Source organism: Corvus kubaryi, unplaced genomic scaffold (genome assembly GCF_017639235.1).
Source record: "Corvus kubaryi isolate FWS band 111438036 unplaced genomic scaffold, C.kubaryi_AGA036_p1.0 37398, whole genome shotgun sequence".
Lineage (NCBI taxonomy): Eukaryota > Metazoa > Chordata > Aves > Passeriformes > Corvidae > Corvus > Corvus kubaryi.
Window position 1 is genome coordinate 25525108 of NW_024581137.1, and position 22241 is coordinate 25547348.

Below are 22241 nucleotides of genomic sequence, written 5' to 3' on the forward strand. Positions count from 1 at the left end.
GCTGGAGTCCAAAGCAGCAAAATGGTCTGCCACCATTGACATTGCAAATGTGTTTTTCTCCATTCCTCTGGCAGCAGAGTGCAGGCCTCAGTTTGCTTTCACCTGGAGGGGTGTGCAGTACACCTGGAACCGGCTGCCCCAGGGGTGGAAGCACAGTCCCACCATCTGCCATGGACTGATCCAGACTCCACTGGAAAAGGGTGAGGCTCCAGAACATCTGCAGTACATTGATGACATCATTGTGTGGGGGAACACAGCATTGGAGGTATTTGGGAGAGAAGATCATCCAGAGTCTCCTGGAAGCCAGCTTTGCCATCAAAAAGAACAAAGTCAAGGGACCTGCCCGAGAGATCCAATTCCTAGCTGTATATATATGTATAAACGTGTGTGTTTAAAGTTGAAATGTATTAATTTGGGCATTGAGCAGACGGTATGGAATAAGGGGTGGAATGTCCTGGGGTGATGATGGGGCCCTCCCCCCTGCCATGTAGTCCTGGGAGAGGGGCCCTGGGAGGGAGACACGGGGTTTCCCTAGACCCTGGTCAGCCTTGTTCCCCATTGGTTGTTTTGTGTTCCCCTGCACGGGCAAGGACCCTGGGGTCCTGTGATTGTGGCAGTTCCTCAGCAGAGCTCCGGCCATGCAGCTGGGGAAATAAACATCTCTGAAATATCTATCAAGAATCGATCCATATATATTTCTTTTCCACGGGCCTCCTTGTTTGATATGCGTGTTGCAGTATCCGCACTGTAACAAATGGTGGGTAATGCGAGCAGAAAACAATCCCCGATCCCTACAGTGACTGATTTGTGAGTAAACTCTGGATTCCTCTTCTTGTTTTTGTTTTGCTATTCCATCTCTATACTATGGAGGAACCGTGGAAAGACTCCTGGCTCTCAGAGCCGCATATGGACATTTATCTTAAACTTGAAAAGATTCTTGAACAACAATTTGTAAATTTTAGCTTAATTCAAGCTCAAAAGGAACTGAAACACTTCCTGCCATGGTTGTTTAAGAATGTTTTCTATGTTTCTTGGGATGTGATTCTTACCAAAGACTTTTGGAAGACTGTTTGGACACAGTTAATTTTTGAGTCAAAATATATGCGAATGGAAGAATATTTTCGTGAACGTTATTTAATTACTGAGACTGTTGAGCAATGTCAGCTGTGTCTTGGCAAAGGGAAGCGTGCCTCAGAGTCTGTGTGACCCAGACCACGTGGACCGAGCCCTCTCCGAGCAGTAGCGAGGCAGTTCCCGTGAGCGGACAGAGCGGCGCAAACTCCAGCGTTGGCAGCAGAGCAAGGCGCGGCGGGAGCGGGGCAACCCGGCGGTGCCCGCCTGGCCCCACGCATGCATGGTGGAGTGAGCGGGTGGCAGCTGGCGGCGGTGCCGGTGGAGTGGAGCCGCGCCCAGCCAAAACGCGCTGGAGCAGGGCGCGGGGGGGCTGCCGCTCGGGGCCTGGCCGAGATGTGGGTGCAGCGCCAGGCAGCGGCAGCGCAGCTGAGAACAGAGGAGACGGCGTGCAGGGAGTTGAGTGGCGCGGCCCGGCGTGGCCCGGCCCGCGTGGCCCCGAATGTGACCCCAGGAAGAGCACGCAGGCACGAGCAGCTCCGGTGGCCCTGGCAGCACTGACAACCCTGGCAATTCCAACACGGGAGCAAGTGAAAGCGAAAGAGAAAGCAAAAACGCAGTGAGACAGAAAACAGCAGCCACTCAGAAAAAGGAAAAAATCAGCATAGTTAAGGTTTTAGGAATAGTAAAATGGTATAATGTTAAACAAAATTACGGTTTTATAATGAGATGTGACAACCAAGAAGACATATTTATTCATAGAGCTGCTATTAAAAAGAATAACCCTGAAAAATACATCCCAAGCTTGGGAGATGGAGAGGTGGTGGAATTCAAAATTGTGCAAGGTAGAAAAGGGTTACAAGCAGCAGAGGTCACTGGGCCTGATGGTGTTTCTGTAAAAGGCAGTATATATGCTAAAAATCATAGTCATATTAGACAGTATCTCCATTATAAGCCCCCCCTACAGTCTCCCTTTCCTAATCCCACCTTTCCCTTTTACCTTATATCCTATTACCCCCAGTGTGTTCCCGATCCATTTTTTCACCCATGGTTTCCCTCACAAAACCATGCCTTTGCCAATTGTTTCCCCAAAAGTCCCTTTCCAATGCTGAGTGGGTGATGAAGAGGGTGAGAGAAGAAATTAACTATTGTTGTTTAGCGTTCCAACAGGTACAAATGGAAGAAACCCTCTCCTGCCTCAGTTTCCCCACAAAGCATGCCCGGAGAGTCCTGTCTCCCTTCTGTCAGCTTTAAGATGTTCCAGAAAATCTGTTGGGACGTTTAAAGACTCAGGAGGGTGGCTTGTTTTGTTTTAAAACTGTCCTTGTTATCTCATGTTTATCCAGTTGTTTTCAATGTTAAGTTTTAAATCTCTTTTTGTAAAAAATAAATGGGTGAAATATTGGGGCCCTCCCCCCTGCCATGTAGCCCTGGGAGAGTGGCCCTGGGGGGGAGACACAGGGTTTCCCAGCCCCTGGTCAGCCTTGTTCCCCATTGGTTGTTTTGTGTTCCCCTGCGCAGGCAAGGACCCTCGGGTCCCAGGATTGAGCAGTTCCTTGGCAGAGCTCCGGCCATGTGGCTGGGGAAATAAACATCTCTGAAACATCTAGCAAGAATTGGTCCATATATATTTCTTTTCCACAGGCCTCGTTGTTTGATATGCGTGTTGCAGTATCTGCACTGTAACAGGGTGATGTTATGAAGCCGCTTTATTCCTTAACCGTCCGCTCAATGCCCAAGGACGCTGGATGGACCTGGGGCCAGGGTCAGAGCCATGGACCCGAGGGGGCATTGAACGGTTCAGCCCAATGGCTCGGGGGTCTCTGGGGCTTGGGAGGGAGTGCACTGGGAGTGCTGTGCTGCTCTTTGGGTTTCTTTTGTGTTCTGGCTACCAGGAGAAAGGTTCTGTTGGTTTTTTTTCTTGTTCTTTTTCCCTTCCCTTGCCCCCCCTTGCCTCACTGCCTCCCTTCCCTCCTCGCCAGTCCGGGGAGCCTGCGTGTGGCCCCGGCGGGCCTGTGGAGTGGCCCCGGCTGGTCTGAGCCCATGTGTTTGTTCTGTCTCTAGGAATTTGTTGTATTTTGAGGGGTTTTTTTTCTGTTCTTCCCTGTTTGCTTTTTTTCCACTTTCACTTGCTGTGACCCACTTGTCTTATTGGTGGAGGAAAAGGGAAGGCCCTTTTCCCTTCGGAGGAGACACTCACTCCGGAGTGTTTCCTCCTGAAGTTGTCCGAGACACATAAGATCTAATTACTAACTCCAGTCAAACAGAGCTTCCCTCCCCACTTCCTTCCTAAAACCATACTCATCTGCAATAAGACCCACCAGGACATTTCCGTACATCTTGAAGAGGAGAAAAGGACAGAGGAAGAGTCTTCACTTCTTCAGCATTTAAGATGTTGAAGAACAAAGGGTGAGATACAAACAAGAACAAATGGATTGAGTATGAGCTGAAATCGCACAACTCTTATTCATCTTGTTGTCTCCAGACTTCATTGGCACTATTTGCTTGATAAGCAGCAGAAATCTTCTGTAACACTTGGGGAGTTATCTTTGGCTTGTTTTCATAGATTTTTATGAGAAAAAATGTTGACTGAAATCTCACACCTGTGCCAAAACTAACTTTCAGGATGTTCCATTTGAATCAATCCAGCTGGAAAATCACCTCAAAACAGGAGACTTTGTCTGATAGGAGCTTTCCTAATAATTTTTTTTTGAAATAAGACACTGAACTTGATGAGATACAGAATATTTTTTTGTCTAATAAAATATTGAATAATGCACAATCCTATACAATCTAATGGATGCTCGAGTAAAAAAAAATTCTTATGCAAAAATATTTCCCACAATATGTAATGCTTAGAAAACATAATTCAAAATTATATTAATTATCCTATCGTTTTGATGACAGAAACACCAATCTTTCCTTCCAGAGGTAATTCTTAGGTAAAATCAGACTTTGTTGGAAAATATTCAAGTACAAAAATGAAAAGCTATGCCCTTGCTGCTCCATATTTGGAAAACTGAAGACTTCAGCATCAAACCCGATAGCTCTGAAAGCTGAATGGGTAGTTATGATATGGCACATAGCAAATTATCTAGGGGACCATTCTTACAGGTTTTCAGTTCAGCACCTTTCTGTGGTTGTATAGATGGGAATACATGAAGACAGAAGGGAATTATTTGTTTCTTGAGATGTGTTTTTAAACCTGGGAGTTGAGAATTACTCAAACTGAGGTCTTAATAATAGTCAACACTGAGAGCAAGATAGTACTGACCTGGGAAGGACTCCAGAAATCGTAGGTTACCTTCACGAAGAAAGTGCATCAGTTTTATAAGTGGGAACACTAAACAGTGACACCAAAGCCTCCAAACTGTAGAAAAAAACATTGCTGTAGCAATTATTCAGCATAAATAAAGAATAAAGATAATAAATAAATTATTATAAATAATTAAACAAATAAATAAAATAAAGAAACACATACTTGGTGTTCAAAATTTTTACAGTCTTGCTGAGTACATTTTAGTTCCATTTGTGATCATCCCATAAACTGAAGAGCATGTTCAGCTCATGTTTGACGGGCTGAATTCCATAGGCTGAATTCTAAATGCAAGACCATGTTTCCACATTCTAACAGAGTACAGTCAATGCAACCCAACTGTGCAAACAATACTTGAATGCCTCACGGTCTTGTTTCTGTATAAAATGCCTCTAAGAGGAACAGCAAAATAGGAAGCTTTCATGGAGATGGATTCTGAATAGAAGAGGATACATAAAATCATAATGAGTTGTTACATGAAGTATTAGCTCTTCTCTAGGCTTCAAAGTTAATGTATAAACTTATTCTCAAAGCAACTGTTGTGACATCCTGAATGTATCTCTGCTTGTGAGGAAATAATTTTAACTTGAATAGTAGCAGCAAATCCTAAGAAAACATTAATGATGTTTCGCCAGAGGAAAAAGGGTTTGAATCTGCTTTTCCACTGTTAGAGTGCTTTTCTTCAGTGCAGCAACCACAGTCAAAAGGCATAAAGAGGTGCCGTGTTTAGAGCACTGTCATTCAATAAGATAATTTCCTGATTTTCTTAAACACAGTTTTTGTGCCTATAAAGAAAGCGCTTCTGTAAAGAAAGTAAGTGCTCCTTCCGTTTAACAGCTCTATGTGCATACCAGAAATCTTTGCCAACTACTGTTCAATGTCATTAAATAATTAAAAAATATAAATATTCTGACTATTGACTAGCTGTTTTGTTGGGAGTCCAGCAAAAGAAGACAGACAGCCAGCAGGGCAAACAGATGAGAACACAGAGTATCCCCAACGAGGCCACTGCTGCCTGTGTGAAATAGCGCAGGGATCAGTGCAGGGAGCATGCACTGTAATTCAATTAATTTTCTATTAAAGGACATGTACAGAAGAAGCAGCAGCTGCACACAGGTCCTGTTTCATCCATCTCCTAGAATCTAAATTTTAAAAGCATGGCTGCAGAAGCATGGACCATTTAAGGAAAAAATACTGGATTTCCCAGTAAGCCAGGTATGTCACATTTCTTCAGGGAGGCAAGGCAGTAGTGATGCTGCTCCTGAATGGGAAAGTTTATTCTTCCTGTAGCTGCATTGCTGTAGGCTCTTTGCAGATCCAGGTAGGCTATTCCTCCTGAACTCCCTGTTTTCATTGCTCTCCCCGCTCAGAAGGACAATAAACTTCTGTGCGTTCCCTGTGGCATTGCTTCCCACACATCAAGAACCCCTGATCCATGGGCCTGATTAGGCAAAGTGGTGTGTCTGGTTTCGATGAGGCACAAGCTGTGGAATCCTCAGAAACCAGGCTGAAACAGCACTGAAGCCAGACTTGTTTCAGGAAGGAGTCTGTTTTGAATTATGCTTCCTATTAGTGGTAGATTTAAAAATTAGGGAACTATGAGTAAATCTGGAACTTAACAAGGCTTAAAATAGGCCTGGATCACAAATCTTGATGACTGTGTGACGGGCTGGTCTTCACTGCAACAACAAGGAGGTCTTTAACAAAAAAAGTAAGTAGAAAAAGCCAGAGTGGCTAGAGTATGGGGGATGGGAAATAATAAAGGTAAGTTATTTCTTCCCATCTTATGTTCTGAAACACAGGAAAAGTTTACACAAATGGTAAACATATGGAATAAATTATCAGTAGAGTGATCTCAAAACAAAGACTACAACAGAGTTCAAGTGACACATTTCTGGAACAGAAATGGATGGTGCCATAAAGTCAACACAAGAAAGTAGGATTATGATTAACCTGAAAAAGGGCAAGCAAATTAGACTACAAGCCATTTTCCTATTCCTTATGGCAGCTTCCCAAGACTGCACATCTGAAATGTGTAATTTAACATAAGCCCAAAGAGCCTTCTTTGCCAACTACAGAGAAATTAATCAAACATATTCTTGTAACAGATGAGTAGTAGGTATTTATACAAACAAAGAGGCATAATCTATTTATACACATATGCACCCAGATGCCTGTGCATGTTTATTACAGTTGAATTGAAATTAGATAACTAACATAAAAACCATTAAACAACATTATACAGGTCAGTTAGTTCACTGGTTGAGTTTCAGCCAGGCTGGCCATAAAGTCAGGTAATAAAGCTGCAATGCTTTGAAAACGCAGATGTATTTGAAATGAGTTGCTCCATGTGATTAAAAGAGATGTGAGAGGTCAGGAGAACAATATAATCTAACACCACATCTACACTGCAGACTTCAGCGGGCACAGCTACACCAAGCAGAACTACGGGGCTATTTAATACCTGACTGATACAGCTGTACTGCCAGCTGTACCACAAGTGTTCATATAATTACACTGGTATAAAGGTGAAACGTCATAAATGGAACTTCTTTTACTTGATGTTTTTCCTACGCTGGTATGATACACAGATGTGCTCACATAACCACAGCTCTAACACAAACATTTTCTGCAGCAGTAACATAGATACAGCCAAAACCACTGAGGTCACAGAAACACATCCCAAGAGTTTACTTTGACTATTTCTACACTAAATATATTACATCACCGATGTGCTCCAAATGCATACAACTAGGGATTTGTGGGAAAAACATACCAAAGCTGCCCCGTAAGCAACACTCCAGCAAAGTTGGCCCTTCTAGCAGCCCAGCTGTGTTGCACAGCAACAGCATCTTTTTTTGCTGCTGCCCACACACCTGTGCTAACAGACGCCAATATGAGCCGGCCTATTCCCACTGTTTCACTGATTTCCTCAAGTTCCATGGCTTGATTTTGCCAGCTGCAGCCATTGGGACACTGGCAGAGATATGAGCTTGGGCTGTAGTCTGCCATCCTGAACACAGACACTGGTAACGACAGAAAGCCGAAAGGGATAAGGTCACCACCGCGCTGTGAAAGAAGGCTGGAAACACGTCTGGAAGGAATTAAGTCATCAAAGTACCACCCTCCACATCCACGGACCCAGCCCTGCTCGCTCCCGTGGGACGAGGGGGGCACGCCAGCCCCTGACTTGGTGGGCGGGACAATCACTGGGCCAATAATGAGAGAGAGGCCTCCGGGTATTCTTATCCAACAGCCAACTTTTTCTGGCCTTCGGGGCGGAGACGCGCAGAGGGAGCCAGCGCTCAGCGCCATGTTTGGTTCTGGCGCGAGGGCGGGCCCGCGCGGTGCCCTCCCGCAGGATGGCCGCTGGCAGCGGTCACGTGGGAGGGGGGGAGCGAGGGGATGAAGCGCATGCGCAGCGCCGGGGCGCGGGGGGAGGGAGCCGGGACGGGAGGGCGGCGGGAAGCCCCGCCTCGGTAGCATGAGGCTCCGCCCGGTGCCGCGAAACCCCGCCCGGTGCCGCGAAACCCCGCCCCCGCGGCTCGAAGCACCGCCTTTGTGGCGGGAAACCGCGCCCCGGTGATGATAGGCCCCGCCCCCCGCGGCTCGCGGCCGTGCCGCTGCCACCGGGGGGCGTGGCCTCAGCTTCCTCCCGGCCGGGGCCGGGGCCGGACTGGTCCGAGCCGTCGAGCCCCGCCCGCCGGGTGTCCCCGGGCGCCCCCGCCGCCCGCACCATGTCCGACGCTCCCGGCGTCCCCGAGGACGTCTGCAGCCTCTTGGCAGGTGAGGGTAGGAGGGAGGGCTTCCTTCGCTGGGGGCGGGCGGAGGGGAGGTCGAGGGGGGCGGGCCAGTGGGGGTGTGACGGGCCGGGGGAGCCGGGGTGTGCGGGGGCAGCAGCCCCTGGAGCCGCGGCCCCGGCGGAGCGCTCCTCGGCGGGCGCTGAGCGATCGTTTCCACTGCATGGATTCTGGGGTTCTGTTCTTCCCATCCCCCCAGTTCCTCCTCCCCGGCTACTTCCTCCCCCCGTGCCCGTCCGTGGGGAGCCGCAGCGCTCCGGCTCGCTTCCCTGCAGGGAGGAAGGAGCGGGCCGGCCCCCCCCTCCCGGGGGGGGGGGCCCCCACCCCCTGTCCGCGCCCGGGAGCGGACCCCTCCCCTCTGCCGGGCGCGGACGGCGGCTGCGGGCGCCCAGCCGGGGTGAGGTGTTCGGGGGCTCCCCCGGGCACGCGTGCGGGGTGTGTGACCGCGGGGTGACCGCCGAGCCATCCGGGGGAAGTCTCTTCCCTCGGGGTGTGCCGGCAGGGCCGGCTGCCCGCATCAGCTGAAAAAAAGTAATGAACTTCCCCGCTGAACAGCTGAGGAGCGGACGAAAGGGTTACTGAATTGCTGGCGTATTGTCATATCAGTCACACACCTCCGACCGTGACTGTCCACGCTCTCAGGATGCGTTGGAGCGTAGGCATGGGATGATTTCTCACCGTGAAAGGTTATAGTGTTAGAACAGAATTTCGAATACGGGTGGTTATCTTTTACCTTCAAGAACTCGTATTTAAATTTTTTTGTTGTTTTTGTTAATTAAAATAAATTGTATACTTAAAGGTTGGCTTTTCTGGTATCGTTATCGAAAAGTTTGCTATCCTGAAGCCATTTCAATGTCAGTGGGACTCTCTTTCTTTTGAGAACTTCTGTTTCTGCCACAGGAACTTGTGTAGCTCAGACTTTGCCATTCAAATTACCCATGCTTTTTGAAATCTTCCTTCTGAGGCCAAGCACTCAATTACATGGCTGGGCACCTGCTAGAGTTTAGTGCAGCTCATCACCTCCACAGACTATTCTTTTTTTTAACACTTTGACTGTAAGAGCTAATGCTTGAAATATATTGCTCTCACCACATCTCATCTTCTGCCAACTGCCTTAAGTGTTTTCTAACTGTAGTTTCTAACTGTTACTAGCATATCATACTATCTGTAGTTAAAATTTGTGTGGCCAAAAAGGCCACCAGAAAAAAAAAAAAAGGAAGGCTTCTCATGATTTCATATGGTGGAATGGATTCTTATTCATTTAGAAAAAATAAATATTACCTTCAGAGAGCCTTTCCAAATCTTGGTATTTTCTGTGGCGATACTGAATTCTGGAACTCATGGTCAGATGAGGAGCCTGTATGTTTGTTTTGGTGCTAGTTTCACTGAGTGAAGCTCATCTTGAAACTCTTCAATGTTTTAAGGGCTTTAAGAATTTTTTTTTGAGGGGAAAGATGTGATGCAGATGGAATCATTTGAGACTGTGATTTCTTTCTCAGTCATGGTACCTCATTTACACAACTTGTCCTTCCTTCTCCCCATCTTTATCCAGTCTGCCATGGAAGAGAGACACAAAAGTTTGTATTTTGAAGTGAAACTGAGAACACCTACTTTTTCTCAAGAGGGTTATGTATATGTACTTTTAGAGGGTTATGTATATGTATATATGATCAGCAGCCTAAGTTATATACAGGTATCTAATCTTTGTACAGTGTGTACAGCTTCAGCTTTTCTGGAAAAAAACAAGATGGTTTCTTTTGTGCTGTCTATAGAACTGAAGTTAAGAAGACAATGGAATGATTTACCAATGATCTTTAAACATTTGTTTTGTTATTACTAGTAGTAACTAATAGTTTGCAGCTTTTAGTTGTTACTTTCAGTATGGTTATACAATGTTAAATAACTTGCTTATTTTTGAAAAATAAAATACGGCATTACTTTTTACAGTATGTGTTAAGCCCTGTTTTTAAAGGTTATCAGTCAAGTGCATGAAAGTTAGAAATGAGAGTAATCCAGGCTGTATGAGCAATTCTTCCACTGGTATGTGTAGGATCTGACAATCTTTTATGTAGGCTTCTGCTTTTTTTTTTTCTCAAACTATTCCTGTAGTGAAGATGTATGGTAATAGAGGAGGGAAGGGAGCTCTGTAGTATCTTTACTATTCGTTAAGAAACTGTTACACAATACAAAGACCACAGTGAGTACATAGTTATTAATTTCTGCATGCTCTTCTTGGAGGGTGCTTCTTAATGTATTATTTTAATGGCTCACAGTTATTGATCCAGTACCTCTTTGAGATGAGGGAGTATTATTTTCCCACTGGTAAAATTAGTGTAATAAGATGTGATTGGGGTCGCAAAAAATAATCAATGGTGGAACAGAATTAGAATTCAAATTCACCTGCCTCCATGCTGTGCTGGTTTCTCCAGAAAATAATATGAGTTGGATGTCTATATTCAGTGGCCATTACAAGTGCCAGGTACTTCAAAACAGGTTCAGTTGAGAATGTGCAGCTAATGGCTAGCGACAAGCACCGTATTTTAGCCTGATGTTACATAGCAGAGAGGCCCTCACAGGTGCAAAATCTCATAAATACTGTGCTCTTCTGCTCCTCCTCCTTTTCTTGGCCTTTTTGCCTATGATTTCCAACTTCTTCAACAAGTGGAGGAACAATCGTGGATTTTCTTATCCCTGCTTACCCTTGATTGATGGTTGGAGTATGTCCGCCCACTATGCTGAATAAGTAGGAGTCCTACTGGAAAACATGCTAAGTGCTCCTGTAGTTAAACATGGTGATAATGGGAATAAACACACCAGGGGATGAATTAAAGTTGCACAGGAAACTTTCTGACTTGTGAGTGCTTTACATTGAACCTAAACAATATTATATCTTTAACACAAAGACAAATTCTGTCACACATGCTGGCAGGGTCATTATAGTTGCATATCAGTGGCGCTGAAATGTTCCAGGCAGAAGCACAGCTTGAGCTCAGGGCTAACTGCATTAGCTGGAAACAGGAGGAAGCTGTTTCTGTAAAGCTGAAGGGGAAAGGTCAGTGTGGCAATAGGCTCATTGCAGAGGATTATTGGGATTGCACAATCCCATCCTGTCTTCTCTGACTTGTTCAAGTGGTGGGAGGGAGACACTGGAGACAGAAACAGGGTCCTCTGGTCATGAGTTGAACTCCTGGTAGGAGGAGCAAGTAACTTTGTTGCTCCCTTATCTCCTTGTTTGCACCTCATAGGTGTGTGGTAGTGTATGTAACTTCTTAATTCCCCGCCCATGTCCCTGCACTTCCAAATGATGCTTGAGACCGTGGAATTTAGTGAAGAAAGCCCAGCTCTGCTTTTTCTTCTTTTGAAAAGGCATCCTCTGTTGTGTTTATGTGATATTTTTGTGGGCGTTTGGCAAAGTGGAATGTTACTATTTTTTTGTCCCCTCAAATTATTGCTGGTTACAAGTTTGTTGAAAGCCTGCTCATTTCTATTTTTCCTTGCTAAGTTTTGGCTTCTTCATAGCCGAGAAGGAGTTTGGAGGCTGCTTCTTCCCCAAAGGCATATTATTTCTTCCGTAATGTAAGCCAGACTGGTTGCTTCAGTCATCTTGATTGGAAAAAAAATTCTTGAGTTTTTTTCAGTAATAAAGATTTAGTTGGAGGTAAGACTTCTTTATTTTTTCACGGTTTTTTATGGTGTCATGATCATTAGATATAAATAGATCATGATATCTTTTCCCCTGTTCATGACACCTGTGACTATAGTATGGGTGCTATTGCTTTGTCTTTTGTTCAATTTTCCTTTCACACTTGGCAGTATTTCTTGTTTGAATCTTCTGTATTCATATTTTAAAAGTTACAAATACTTTTGCTGTGAAAATAGGATAAAATTTTCTCTAGTTTATATGGAACCTTATATCCCATCCTAATACCATTTTCCTTGTTCTGTTAAACAAAACCCCAAAACTAAATAAAACCCAATGTTCTTGCCATAGAGGTCATTTTTACCCAGGTATTATTCAGTTTGTTTAAATGCTTAGTTATATTGTCCAAATCACCTTTCTCTGTGTGACTCCTCTTATTTTTTTCTTCAAATAATACTGTTTACCTACTTGTTTAGTTGTATCTTGGAAACAGCTTGCAGAAAAGGGCAAGGCAAGAAAACTACAAGACACTGGATCCAGTGCATGAGTTGCTTACTTTTTATTTTTGGACTATGCTGGTTATATTTACCCCTGATCCCCAAAATACGAACTGTCCATCTTCATCTTCCGTGTCAGCTGTTCCTGGACTTGCTCCTTACATGCCTGTCGTAGAAAAAGCCTTCTAGGTACAGTGTAGCTCTTCTTTATTGGTTGGTTCAAATTTAAAAGCATGCTGGTTTTTAAAACTTTACTCTTTTTTTAAAGAATCATTTCCATGTTTCCAAGGCTTTTACAAATGCCAGTTCTTGGTGAAGAATCCATCTGTACAAGATAAACCAGGGTGATTATTGTAGACATCTTTTAAGTAGACGTGTATTTACAGCTTTGGTAGTATGTATATATTTCAATAGTAATGGAATAAGATTAGAAACAGTGAGGTGAAAAAAATGCACAGAGGGATTCCTGGTAAGAAATAACCTCCAGTGATTTGAAACATAGTTCAATTGTCTCTGCCATAAATTTGGGAATAAGTGTCATATATGGGTGATAAAAATGGCATAGGCTATTTTTTATATACTCATTATTCACTTAGTTTGTCTTTTTCAATTAACATGGAGTCTATCTTTTTCATCTGACTGGGTTTACGTTTCTTTCATAATCATATGTCAACAAACCACAATAGACACAGCATAATGTGGCATACAGTGTAAATCTTTAGGTTAATCCTTAACATTTTTTATTATCATTCATTTGGAATCACTTTGTAACTTGATTATGATTTGTACTGGTGTGGTTTTTTTTTCATTATATGCTTAATATGTTACAGCTTCATCTTTTCTCACCTCTTTAATGTAGAGAGAGGATACACAACTACTCAACCAATGAGATTAGAGATAGATATGTAGCTATATATATATAGTCCTTGATTATAATTTCTTTTTTAATGTTTTAAAAGAGATGCCTTATCTATTTACTTCATTTGAGGAGTCTTAGCAGTTTGTGTATACTTCTGCTTTTAAAATCACTAATAAAACTGTTGAGTGTCAACATTTTTCATGATACTTACTTTGTATATGTCAACACAGCAACTTAACCTTGCTTCTGGGGATTTAAGGTACAGCAGTTTTTAAAGGCAGTCCTTTCCAGGGCTTTGCACTAAAAGGAATGCTTACCTTCTTGTTAGGCTGGATAAATGTAGTATTTTTAGACATCTTGAAGTTCAGTCACTTTTATTTTACATCATGTGTTCTGTTTCTGATTAAGTGTATATATATTTAAAAGGCAATTTAGCAAACTCTGGAGAGAGACTTTAAAATATAGTTGTGAAGGCAGGGGGAGAGCAAAAGCAAAATCCTCCAGTATTTCTTTATTTAAGAGAACAGGCAGTGACAAATATTGCTTGATAGTTTGTCTTCAGACTTGTTCCCTATTAATGAATCACATGAGAACTTTGAAATCAACTTAATTAATTGGTTTCTAATGCCAGCCCGTGTAAAGCTGAAAGATACATGGCAGTCTGTTTAATATTCGTCACCTTTGGACAGTGTGTGTGTAATAAATGTGCCTAGCTTGCAGCTATCTCCCAAAATTCTCTGGCCTGCTGTCCCAAATCTTCTGGCTGGCAGCCGCCTGCTGGCTCTCTGAGTCCTTGAGGTGGAGGAGAGAGATGGGAAGAGGCTGGTGGCTGGAGCAGTTGTTCTGCTGCCCTGCCGCTGCCTTCTTGTGCGAGTGGTAGCACATCTGCCCGGCTGTCCCATGCAAGTGTCCCTCGTCATACGATGGGTGCGTGCCCAGCCTCCCAACGCGCCTGCATTCTCCGTGGGCCATGGAGGCAGAGCTGTTCGCGGGCCCTGCCGTGGGTGTGGAAACACTCCTACCTTATTGCCACTTCCTGATTATTCTCTTGTCATTTGAATGGTGTCAACTCATCAGTTGATGTGTCCATGATGGAGTGATTAACTTCTTGATAATGTGATTGGATAACATTTTGGTTGTCTGCTGGAGGAGGGGAGAAAGAATGACCCAGCACATAGTCTTTTGAGTGGCTCTGTGGGAATCTGCTTGGCCCGCCCTGACACAAAATAGAGGTAGTGCTGTCCTAAGTATGTTTGTTTATTAAGTGTGACTTATGTTTACAGTATTAAACCCTGTAAACAACAAATGTGCTATGATTTGTCATGCTTAAGCACTCTTTAACACAGCACTTGCTTTGGGCTAGAAATTTACAATGTTCTTGAAAAATTCCATCTGTGTGGTTTCAGCCTTCATTAAAGAAAATAACTCCAAAGATTTTAAAACAATGAAAATCTTGCAGTGTTGTCTGTTTATAATCATTGAAGTAAAGAGAACCATAAACTGTTTTAACAATGAAATGCAAAATAAATCTTAACTTTTCTCATTGTGAAAGGACTGTAGATGAAAATGAAATAAAAATGGCTTTTAGCTTTTGACTGTTCTGTGAACTGGCACTTAAGTTTTGAGCTGTATGAGCTGGTTGAAGTGGACAGAGCTAGACTGTGGTGTGACTTCCCTTTTCCGTCAGTTTGTAACCTGTATTGGCAGAGCAATTTGTGAGTGAATTGTATCAATTGGACCTTTCAGTTTGGTGGCTTTTGTTCATTCCTGCAGGCAAACAATTTCTCTGGGGTATGGTGCAAACAAATTTAGCATCATGGGCTTTAAGAAACTGAGCAACAAGTATGGGTAATTAAGCTATCAAGCAGTCTAACATACAAGCTTAAGAAAAGAGGTGTTAAATAGGTTTCCACGGTGTATTTTTCTTAGTTTTGTTTTTGTTTATTTGGTTTAGGTTTTTTTTCCCCTATTTTTCCTTTTTTTAAAAATTTTATTTTTTTTTCTATTTTCATGTTCTTAGTGGGAACAGCTAAGTGTCTGCAATGTGTGATACTAAACAGCTGCTCAGTTTGTTAGGAACAATTTATGGAAATATGTAATTTGTTTGTTTTTTTTTTTTTTTTTTTTTGCTGTGGGGTAACGGATTAGTTAAAGTGCTTTTAGACCAGAAATCTCTTCAAAGATGTTTTCTTTTTGGAGTTTCTCTTTTATTCCTTTTTCAATTCCTTGATGGATCGGCTGCTGCTGAAGCATGAAACAGGTCTACACTCAAGTGCTTGTGACTAGTAGTTTCGTTTTCTGAGTAGCATTAAACTAATACAGGAGAGAACAAGTTGTGGATCATCCTGGAGAGGGGAGAGCAAGTAAGTGACTAGAACAGTGGTGAGAAATGGGTAAATTTTGCTGCTTCTCTTTGAAGTTTACTGTATGAAACTTGGATCTGTTGTACTGAAGTCCCAAGTTCTGTTCTAATTCCTAGGTAAATCACTTCGTGGAAGGTCAGAGAAATTACAGGAACATTTTCTTATGTTAAGGCAGTCAGTATTCCTCCACAGTGTGGAAGTACAGGTAGTGATCAGACGATCATAACTTGGATGACTTGCTGACTTCTTGTCCAGAGAAGCTTAGGCTGTTACTCATCTTGTGCATCTGGTGCATCCTGGATGGATTTACAGCAGCAGATTAGAAAAAGATATATAACATACTGTGTAATTGTGAGTAGATAAGAAAAATCTATGATAAAAATGTAATTTTCAAGTGAACTGCTTCTTTAGCATCATGCGTATATCAGGTCTGTCTTCATATGTTGGGGTTGTGATGAATCAAGCTATATGGTGTCTCTGGACATATGGAAGTAATAGTGTTCCATGTTGAGAACAGCGCACCCTGATTGTGGATACGCCTAAGCTCGGAGAACTTGTTTCACATATTTGTGTGAGAGGGAAGCCATCCCAGGGAAGTCTTCTGTAACTACTGCTGTTTAGAAATGACAAACTTGTATATGCTCTTTCTGCCTCTCTCCTCCAACTCTACTTATACTGAGAGTAAATGCAGCATCTACTCTGCCCTGTCCTTCCATGGTTGAAAATTCTCTATTATTTCTGCTTTTGAAGTCCAAGGTTTTCTGGAAAAGAACAAAATCTGTCAGCAATATAGTTAGTCCTCAAATTTTTGTATCTACAGCGTATTTTAAGCCTTGTTTATAATAACCAGCTTGGTTTCCAGTCCCCACATACTCCTTGATTGTGTTATTTCAACATTTGTTTTTGAATAAAGCTTTGATAGTCAGTCAAAATCTGGGATGGCAGAATTCTCACCTGGGCTGAGCTTTTCCAAGAAGTAAGGAAACCCACTGAGTTTAAATGAAGACTCCTGAAGCCAAGATTTGTGATTAATTAGTGTCCAAAGGTTATTGTGCAAGTATTGCTCCTGATTTACAAACATGACTAATTCCTCTAAATTTTTGCATATTGGTGCCTAGGTAGAACTTTGAAGCTGCTATCTAATTTTTAAAATAAATATGTAAAAGTATGGAGAAATAAATATTTTATCAGGCTGTCCCTTTCCAAGTGAAAGCTTATTTTGTACTGGAAAATCCTGTTAGGTTTTATTGAGAGAAAAGCTGTTGATGATTTTGATTTTTGCTCTGAATAGTAAAAGTATCAGTTTTTTTAATCTTAGTTTTGTAGTTGGTCAATATCATTGAATTTTGTGGGTTCTCATCTGCCAGCTTGATTGGCAATTCCAAACATTGGAATTTACGAAGATGTGTAGTTTTTCTAAGGGTTTGGACAAAATCTTTGTAGGCATACTTGGTATACAGTAAAGGGGCTGTTGGGGGCATGTCTGGAGGATTCATTAATACATGTTAAGTGCCTTTCCTTCTGTCCTTTCAAAGAAGGAATGCCGTAGAACTGAGTGGTCTCCTCCATTCAGGATTGCTTTGGAAAATGTAATGGGGAAGATTCTCTGTCTTATGGGGAGGGGGATCAATATAATTCTTCAGAAATCTAAAATACTGTAAAAAATGAATGTTTTTGCCACACTCTGTGAGGATAATAATCTAAACATCTAAAAAATAATCTAGTAAATTATTTGTAAAGAACAACATCTTTGTAATAGCTATGCTAATGTTCTCAAAGAGTAACTTTTGACTTGTTTTCTTGCAGCCTGTAATACAAATTGTGATATGTTTCTGTTTTATAAAGAAAAAAGCAGACAATTAAGTTTTTCATTTAGGAAATCTGCAGTAAATATTCATGTAAACTTTTGCATGCAGACAGTTGAGTACTTAATTGGCTGTTATTTATGTTTCTGTATTAAAATGGAATGTCTCATCTGATTGGAAAAGTTAGAGGATTAAAATAGTACTAACCATATGCATTTGCATCTATACAGAGTGAGCCAAGGTATATATACATGTGTGTGTCTGTGTATGGAGGTGGGCAGGCACTGTGAGAAGGTGTTTTGTTACCTACAAATGCTTTCTCATATTCAATGAGCAATTGTTACCCATACAGGTGAGACATTTATGTTAACAAGCAGGATTTTTTGGTTGTATTTCTACTTTTCTGCTTTTGGGATAATTGTATACTGATTGGTAACTATAAGAAACTTTTAGAGTTGCTTTTTACCATTGTTTAGTTAACCAAGAAAACATGCTGCTGGGGGAGTTACACTCCCACAAATGCTCAGACATTACATTCTTTTTATCCTATGGAATGGATATTTGCTATATTAAAATAACTGTGGTACCTTTTATGGAATGCTTTGTTTCTACATGATTGTATAAAAGTATTATAAGGATTAAAACTTACAGTGCAGGCTGGAGCCTTAGTTTGTGGTTCTACAAGTGCAGGTGTGCTTAATTTCAACTACACTGTTGAACTTGACTCCTTTGATATGGTTATTGTGCCTGCCTAATTGTTTTCAGGATTGCTTTAGATATGAATCTTTAGTCAGTCAGTGATTTCAGAGGCAATGTGAGAACACTTGAGAATACTGTAACCAGTAAGTGAGCTGTATTAGTATCTGGGTAAGTGTTACTGCTGAAATAATAAATTACACAACCATCTTTGGAACTTGAACTTCTGAAATAACGTGGCAGTAATATATGCATAAAGGCTATTTCCATGTTTTAGCTTTGTCTTTTACTTTAGGTGATGGAAAGTAATTGTTATAGGACTGCAATTTATTAGGACTTGCGTAGCATAATTAAGTGTGCAAGAATCAAATGTCACCATAGGATTTGCTGTGCTAAGCATGAGTAGATAGAGAACAAATGTATCCCATTTAGAATCTAAAATGTCTGTTAACTATGCTGTGAGTAGGGCTGAAAATGATTTTCTTGTTTTTTTCACTGTAGTATCAGGATAAACTCATTACAGCAATATTTTTTTTTTGAGGTGTGTTCATTTTTCTTCTTTATTTAGATGTTGAAACATTTGTTTCCCAAACACTAAAAGGAGAAAATCTATCCAAGAAAGCAAAAGAAAGAAGGGAAGTTCTTCTTAAGAAGATAAAGGATGTTAAGGCAAGGTAAGTGAACTTCATGGCTTTAATGTGTTACAAAGTCACTTACTGATAACTTAAAGTTTTTTGCAATCTTTTAATAAACATTAAGCATATTAACAATTAAAAAAATCTGCCTAGGTCCTGATTTTTAAAAAAATGGGTTCAAGTCTTTCCTTCTCAGAACTGCTACAATTTAGTAAGAAATGGGATCAGAATGATTTGTCCCATTTGAATTGCTTAATATTCTGAAACCTGATTGCAAGCTAGTTGGGTAGAGCTTGCCTTCACCTCTCATTTGGTGAGATTCATTAAAATATGAGAAATATAATGTATTGAGGATATGAATGAGCTCCCTATCACCATACTCAGCTGGTGTAAGACAGCATAATTCAATGCTGACTTTGCTTTATTACCTATTCTGTTGTTTAGCTCTGTAATAGAAAACTGAAACATAACTGAAGCTATTTATAGATCATAAGTTTGTTTAAGCAACGTGCTATGACAGGCAAAACAGAGGGCTGTGAGTGTTTTTGTTTTAATATCAAGGATGATTTGAGAGAGTTCTATGGTGTGTTAATTTCAGTCAGCAATTCAGCTAATGAGATTTAGCTATAGTTTCATTTGCACTACAAAATTTTCTTTGAAAAAGCTCTTTACTTAGAACTCTTATCAACTAGGATATAGCCGAGTACTTGCTGTTCTTTTCAAATTGTTGTTTTCAAAGTGTTTTTCTAGTGGTCACTCCTGTGTGGTATCTCCTAAGCATTCCATTCATGGCATGCTTCTGCCCCTGTGGCACTTGTTTACAATTTCAAGAACAGCACAATCATCTGGCGAGGGCGTCACTAACTGGAGGGAGACACGAGATGTGACCCAAAGTCTTACAATTTGAAGGTTCTTTTCATTCGGGCTGTAAATGCTTAGGGAACTAGCTCTCCCCCATCCTCTCTTTTAAGAAAGTAGGATTTTATTTTTTTGTTGTTCCTGTGCTTTCCGTTCTGGGTTATTGAGTCAACTGTGACTGTACAGATGACTTGCAGATACAGTGCTACTGGCTTTTTTCTTGACTGAATGATGCTTTTTTGGCTGATGGAATATCAAAGGGAGGGAACCTGTGGTTATGAGCATATCGACACTGAATCTTTTGCTATTCACTTGGGTGACCCCATGGTTTCACATCTTATTTTAATTTCTAATTCCTTCCTCATTTCCTGTAATATTATTCACTGTTAACAGTGTTTTGTTTTTCATGCAGGCTACAAAATACATGCACATTGTAGTCATCTTTGATTTTAACATCCCACATGTTGGGCTGTATGTATTACTACCACTTGCTACACTGGATTTCTTAGATCTGGCCTTTTATCTGTTTGCATTTCTCAGTTTCTTATCTCTAGACCATTCCCTTCTTTTCTGCTTGTTTCTTGACAGCATCTCCTTACTGACTACCCTGATACCCTTACTACTGTTCATTGTTCATAAGGATGATTTTGGCAGCTGCATTTTATTTGCCAGTTAGTTCATAGTCCATGAATGCTTCTTGAATACCATTCTACATAACTATGTCCTGATTATTTGTCTGTATCATCAAATTCCATCCTGTAATTATTTTTGTTTCTGAAATACAAAGATTTAGCTCTGAAGAAAAGGTATATAGGTATATAAAAGTATGTTTTCCCTCTGGGATGATAAATTTTTTTTTGTTTTTCTAGGTATTACATAAGATGAGATCTCCTTATCTGAAAAGGAATTTTTATTTAGGCATGAGTTAACTTCTATATTTTTGGTTAATTATTAATACATTTTCATTTGGATTTCTGCAAATTTACTGCAGCTATACCCGCTATTTTTGATTTTTTTTCCTTTCCCTATTGAACTACTGGTTTATTTTAAAATATGCTTAATGGTTTTACTTGTGCACAAAACTTCCTGAAATATGTTAACATTTAGAAGGTTTACTAAAATTAAGGATGCTTTTGTGTGTGTTTATGCCTTAAGATACCTGAGTAGATGTATGTTACTAGAAAAGGCTGCTCAGTCTGGATTTGGTTTTGTTCAAGTCTTCCTTGAAGTGTCTGGGGATTCTCTCAGCTGCAAGGGCAAAAGGAAAACTGAGTAAATCCTTTAAGCCAAAGATAAAGACTTCAGAATTTTCAAGGAAAACTTGCAGCGGTGTTTCAACCACAAAACTTGTTGAAAACTGGTTGTTGTTCTGTGCCATGTCCTCGTGCCGCGGGTTTGCAAGTGTGCGTTGCTTTATGATGTTTCTTCTTCTTTTTCTACAGTTATCTTCAAGAATTCCCGGAGAAAGGTGAGTCTCGTGCCCGTCTCCCGCGCCGTTCCCGCCGCGGTTTTCCCACTGCCGCGGCCGCCCGAGGCCGAGGGGGTTGGCGCCCCCTGCTGCGGCACGCGGGGAACAGCGGCGCCAGGGCCCGGCGCGCGCGCATCCACCGGGGCCCGCTGCCGTCAGGGAGCGCATCTCGGAGCGCTCGCTGGTGGAAGGATTAGTCTGGAAATGTAGTTCAGGGTTTAATATATAACGGAGCTTGTTATGGAGCGTGTTTATTATAAATTTAGTATAAATGGAGCTTTATTAGCAAGAGTGCAGCCTTGTGAAAGATCATGCGATGTAGGTTTGGTTTTTTTTTTCAGAGGAAGTGTATGCAAAGTAGCCTGCTTGGGAGATAAAATTTTAACAGGGATTCCTTATTTCAGCCTTTTTTCTTAACGTTGCAAAAGTCTTCAATTCCATAGTGATGTTTCTTTAACCTTTTAATAGGATCATCTCGTGGCAATATGATATTGGCTTTCGATCCACACTGAATGAATGTTTTCATAGTGCAGCGGGAGCTCAGACCTTTAGCTGGAGAGGAGATGATTTAGTGTGCGAGTAATGAAAACTGAAGTGTGGGTTATCTATTGTCTTCCAGTGGAGTTTAAACAAAGCTGCAGAGTTCAGTTTAGAGAAGACTGAAGGGTTGCTACAGTGTTCTGTTCTGTAACTAAACCTGGAAGGGCTCTTATTTCCATGATGCTAATTCTTGAGGTCATGACCTATAGCCTGTGGATGCTGGTATGAGGGTCACAGTGCGAGGTCAAAAAAGCCTATGCAAAGCTTCACTTTTTGCAGTGGTTGAAGAACTGTCTGTTTCTGGACAAGGAAGTTCAACTGTGTAGGCTACAGCATGCCTCCTGAGAAAGTGAAAATATGTAAGTCATATTAGGCAAGTAATGTTATAACAAGGCTCAACAAGTTCATACATTTCTTCTGCCTGTTTAAATCAAGTTGTGCAGCCATAACAGTTCAACTGAAAGGGACAGTGCAACTTGAAGCTTCCCAAAGATTCAAGATTGCCAAGATTTTGTAAACTCCAACTATGTGATTGTTTAAAAATAGTATTATAATAATTTGCTGGTTTTTTATATTGTACCTCAGCACTGTTACAGAAGATAAAATGTAGTTGTCCTCTTCTCCTCACTGTCCAACAGAACTGAGTGTGGGAAAGTAAATGTTATTTTATTAAAGGAAATTACATGATATTAG

General features: G+C 41.5%; 1 protein-coding gene and 1 long non-coding RNA gene across 3 annotated transcripts in view; one reads left to right on the forward strand and one right to left on the reverse strand.

Annotated features, from left to right (window-relative positions):
- Window positions 1–199: 199 nt before the first annotated feature.
- Window positions 200–17015, reverse strand: LOC121671558. The gene is made up of 3 exons (XR_006018539.1): window positions 17005–17015; window positions 16501–16505; window positions 200–359 (listed from the first exon to the last, which is right to left on the reverse strand). It is a non-coding gene; the product is annotated as an uncharacterized LOC121671558 (long non-coding RNA).
- SKAP2 (src kinase associated phosphoprotein 2) overlaps window positions 7938–22241 on the forward strand; it is a 120317-nt gene continuing 106013 nt past the window's right edge. For both annotated transcript variants that reach the window (XM_042043477.1, XM_042043478.1), the window contains exons 1-3: window positions 7938–8173; window positions 18616–18721; window positions 20983–21008. In XM_042043477.1, coding sequence (XP_041899411.1) covers window positions 8125–8173; window positions 18616–18721; window positions 20983–21008 — 181 coding nt within the window. In that variant the 5' untranslated portion in view covers window positions 7938–8124. The remainder of the gene's footprint in view (window positions 8174–18615; window positions 18722–20982; window positions 21009–22241) is intronic.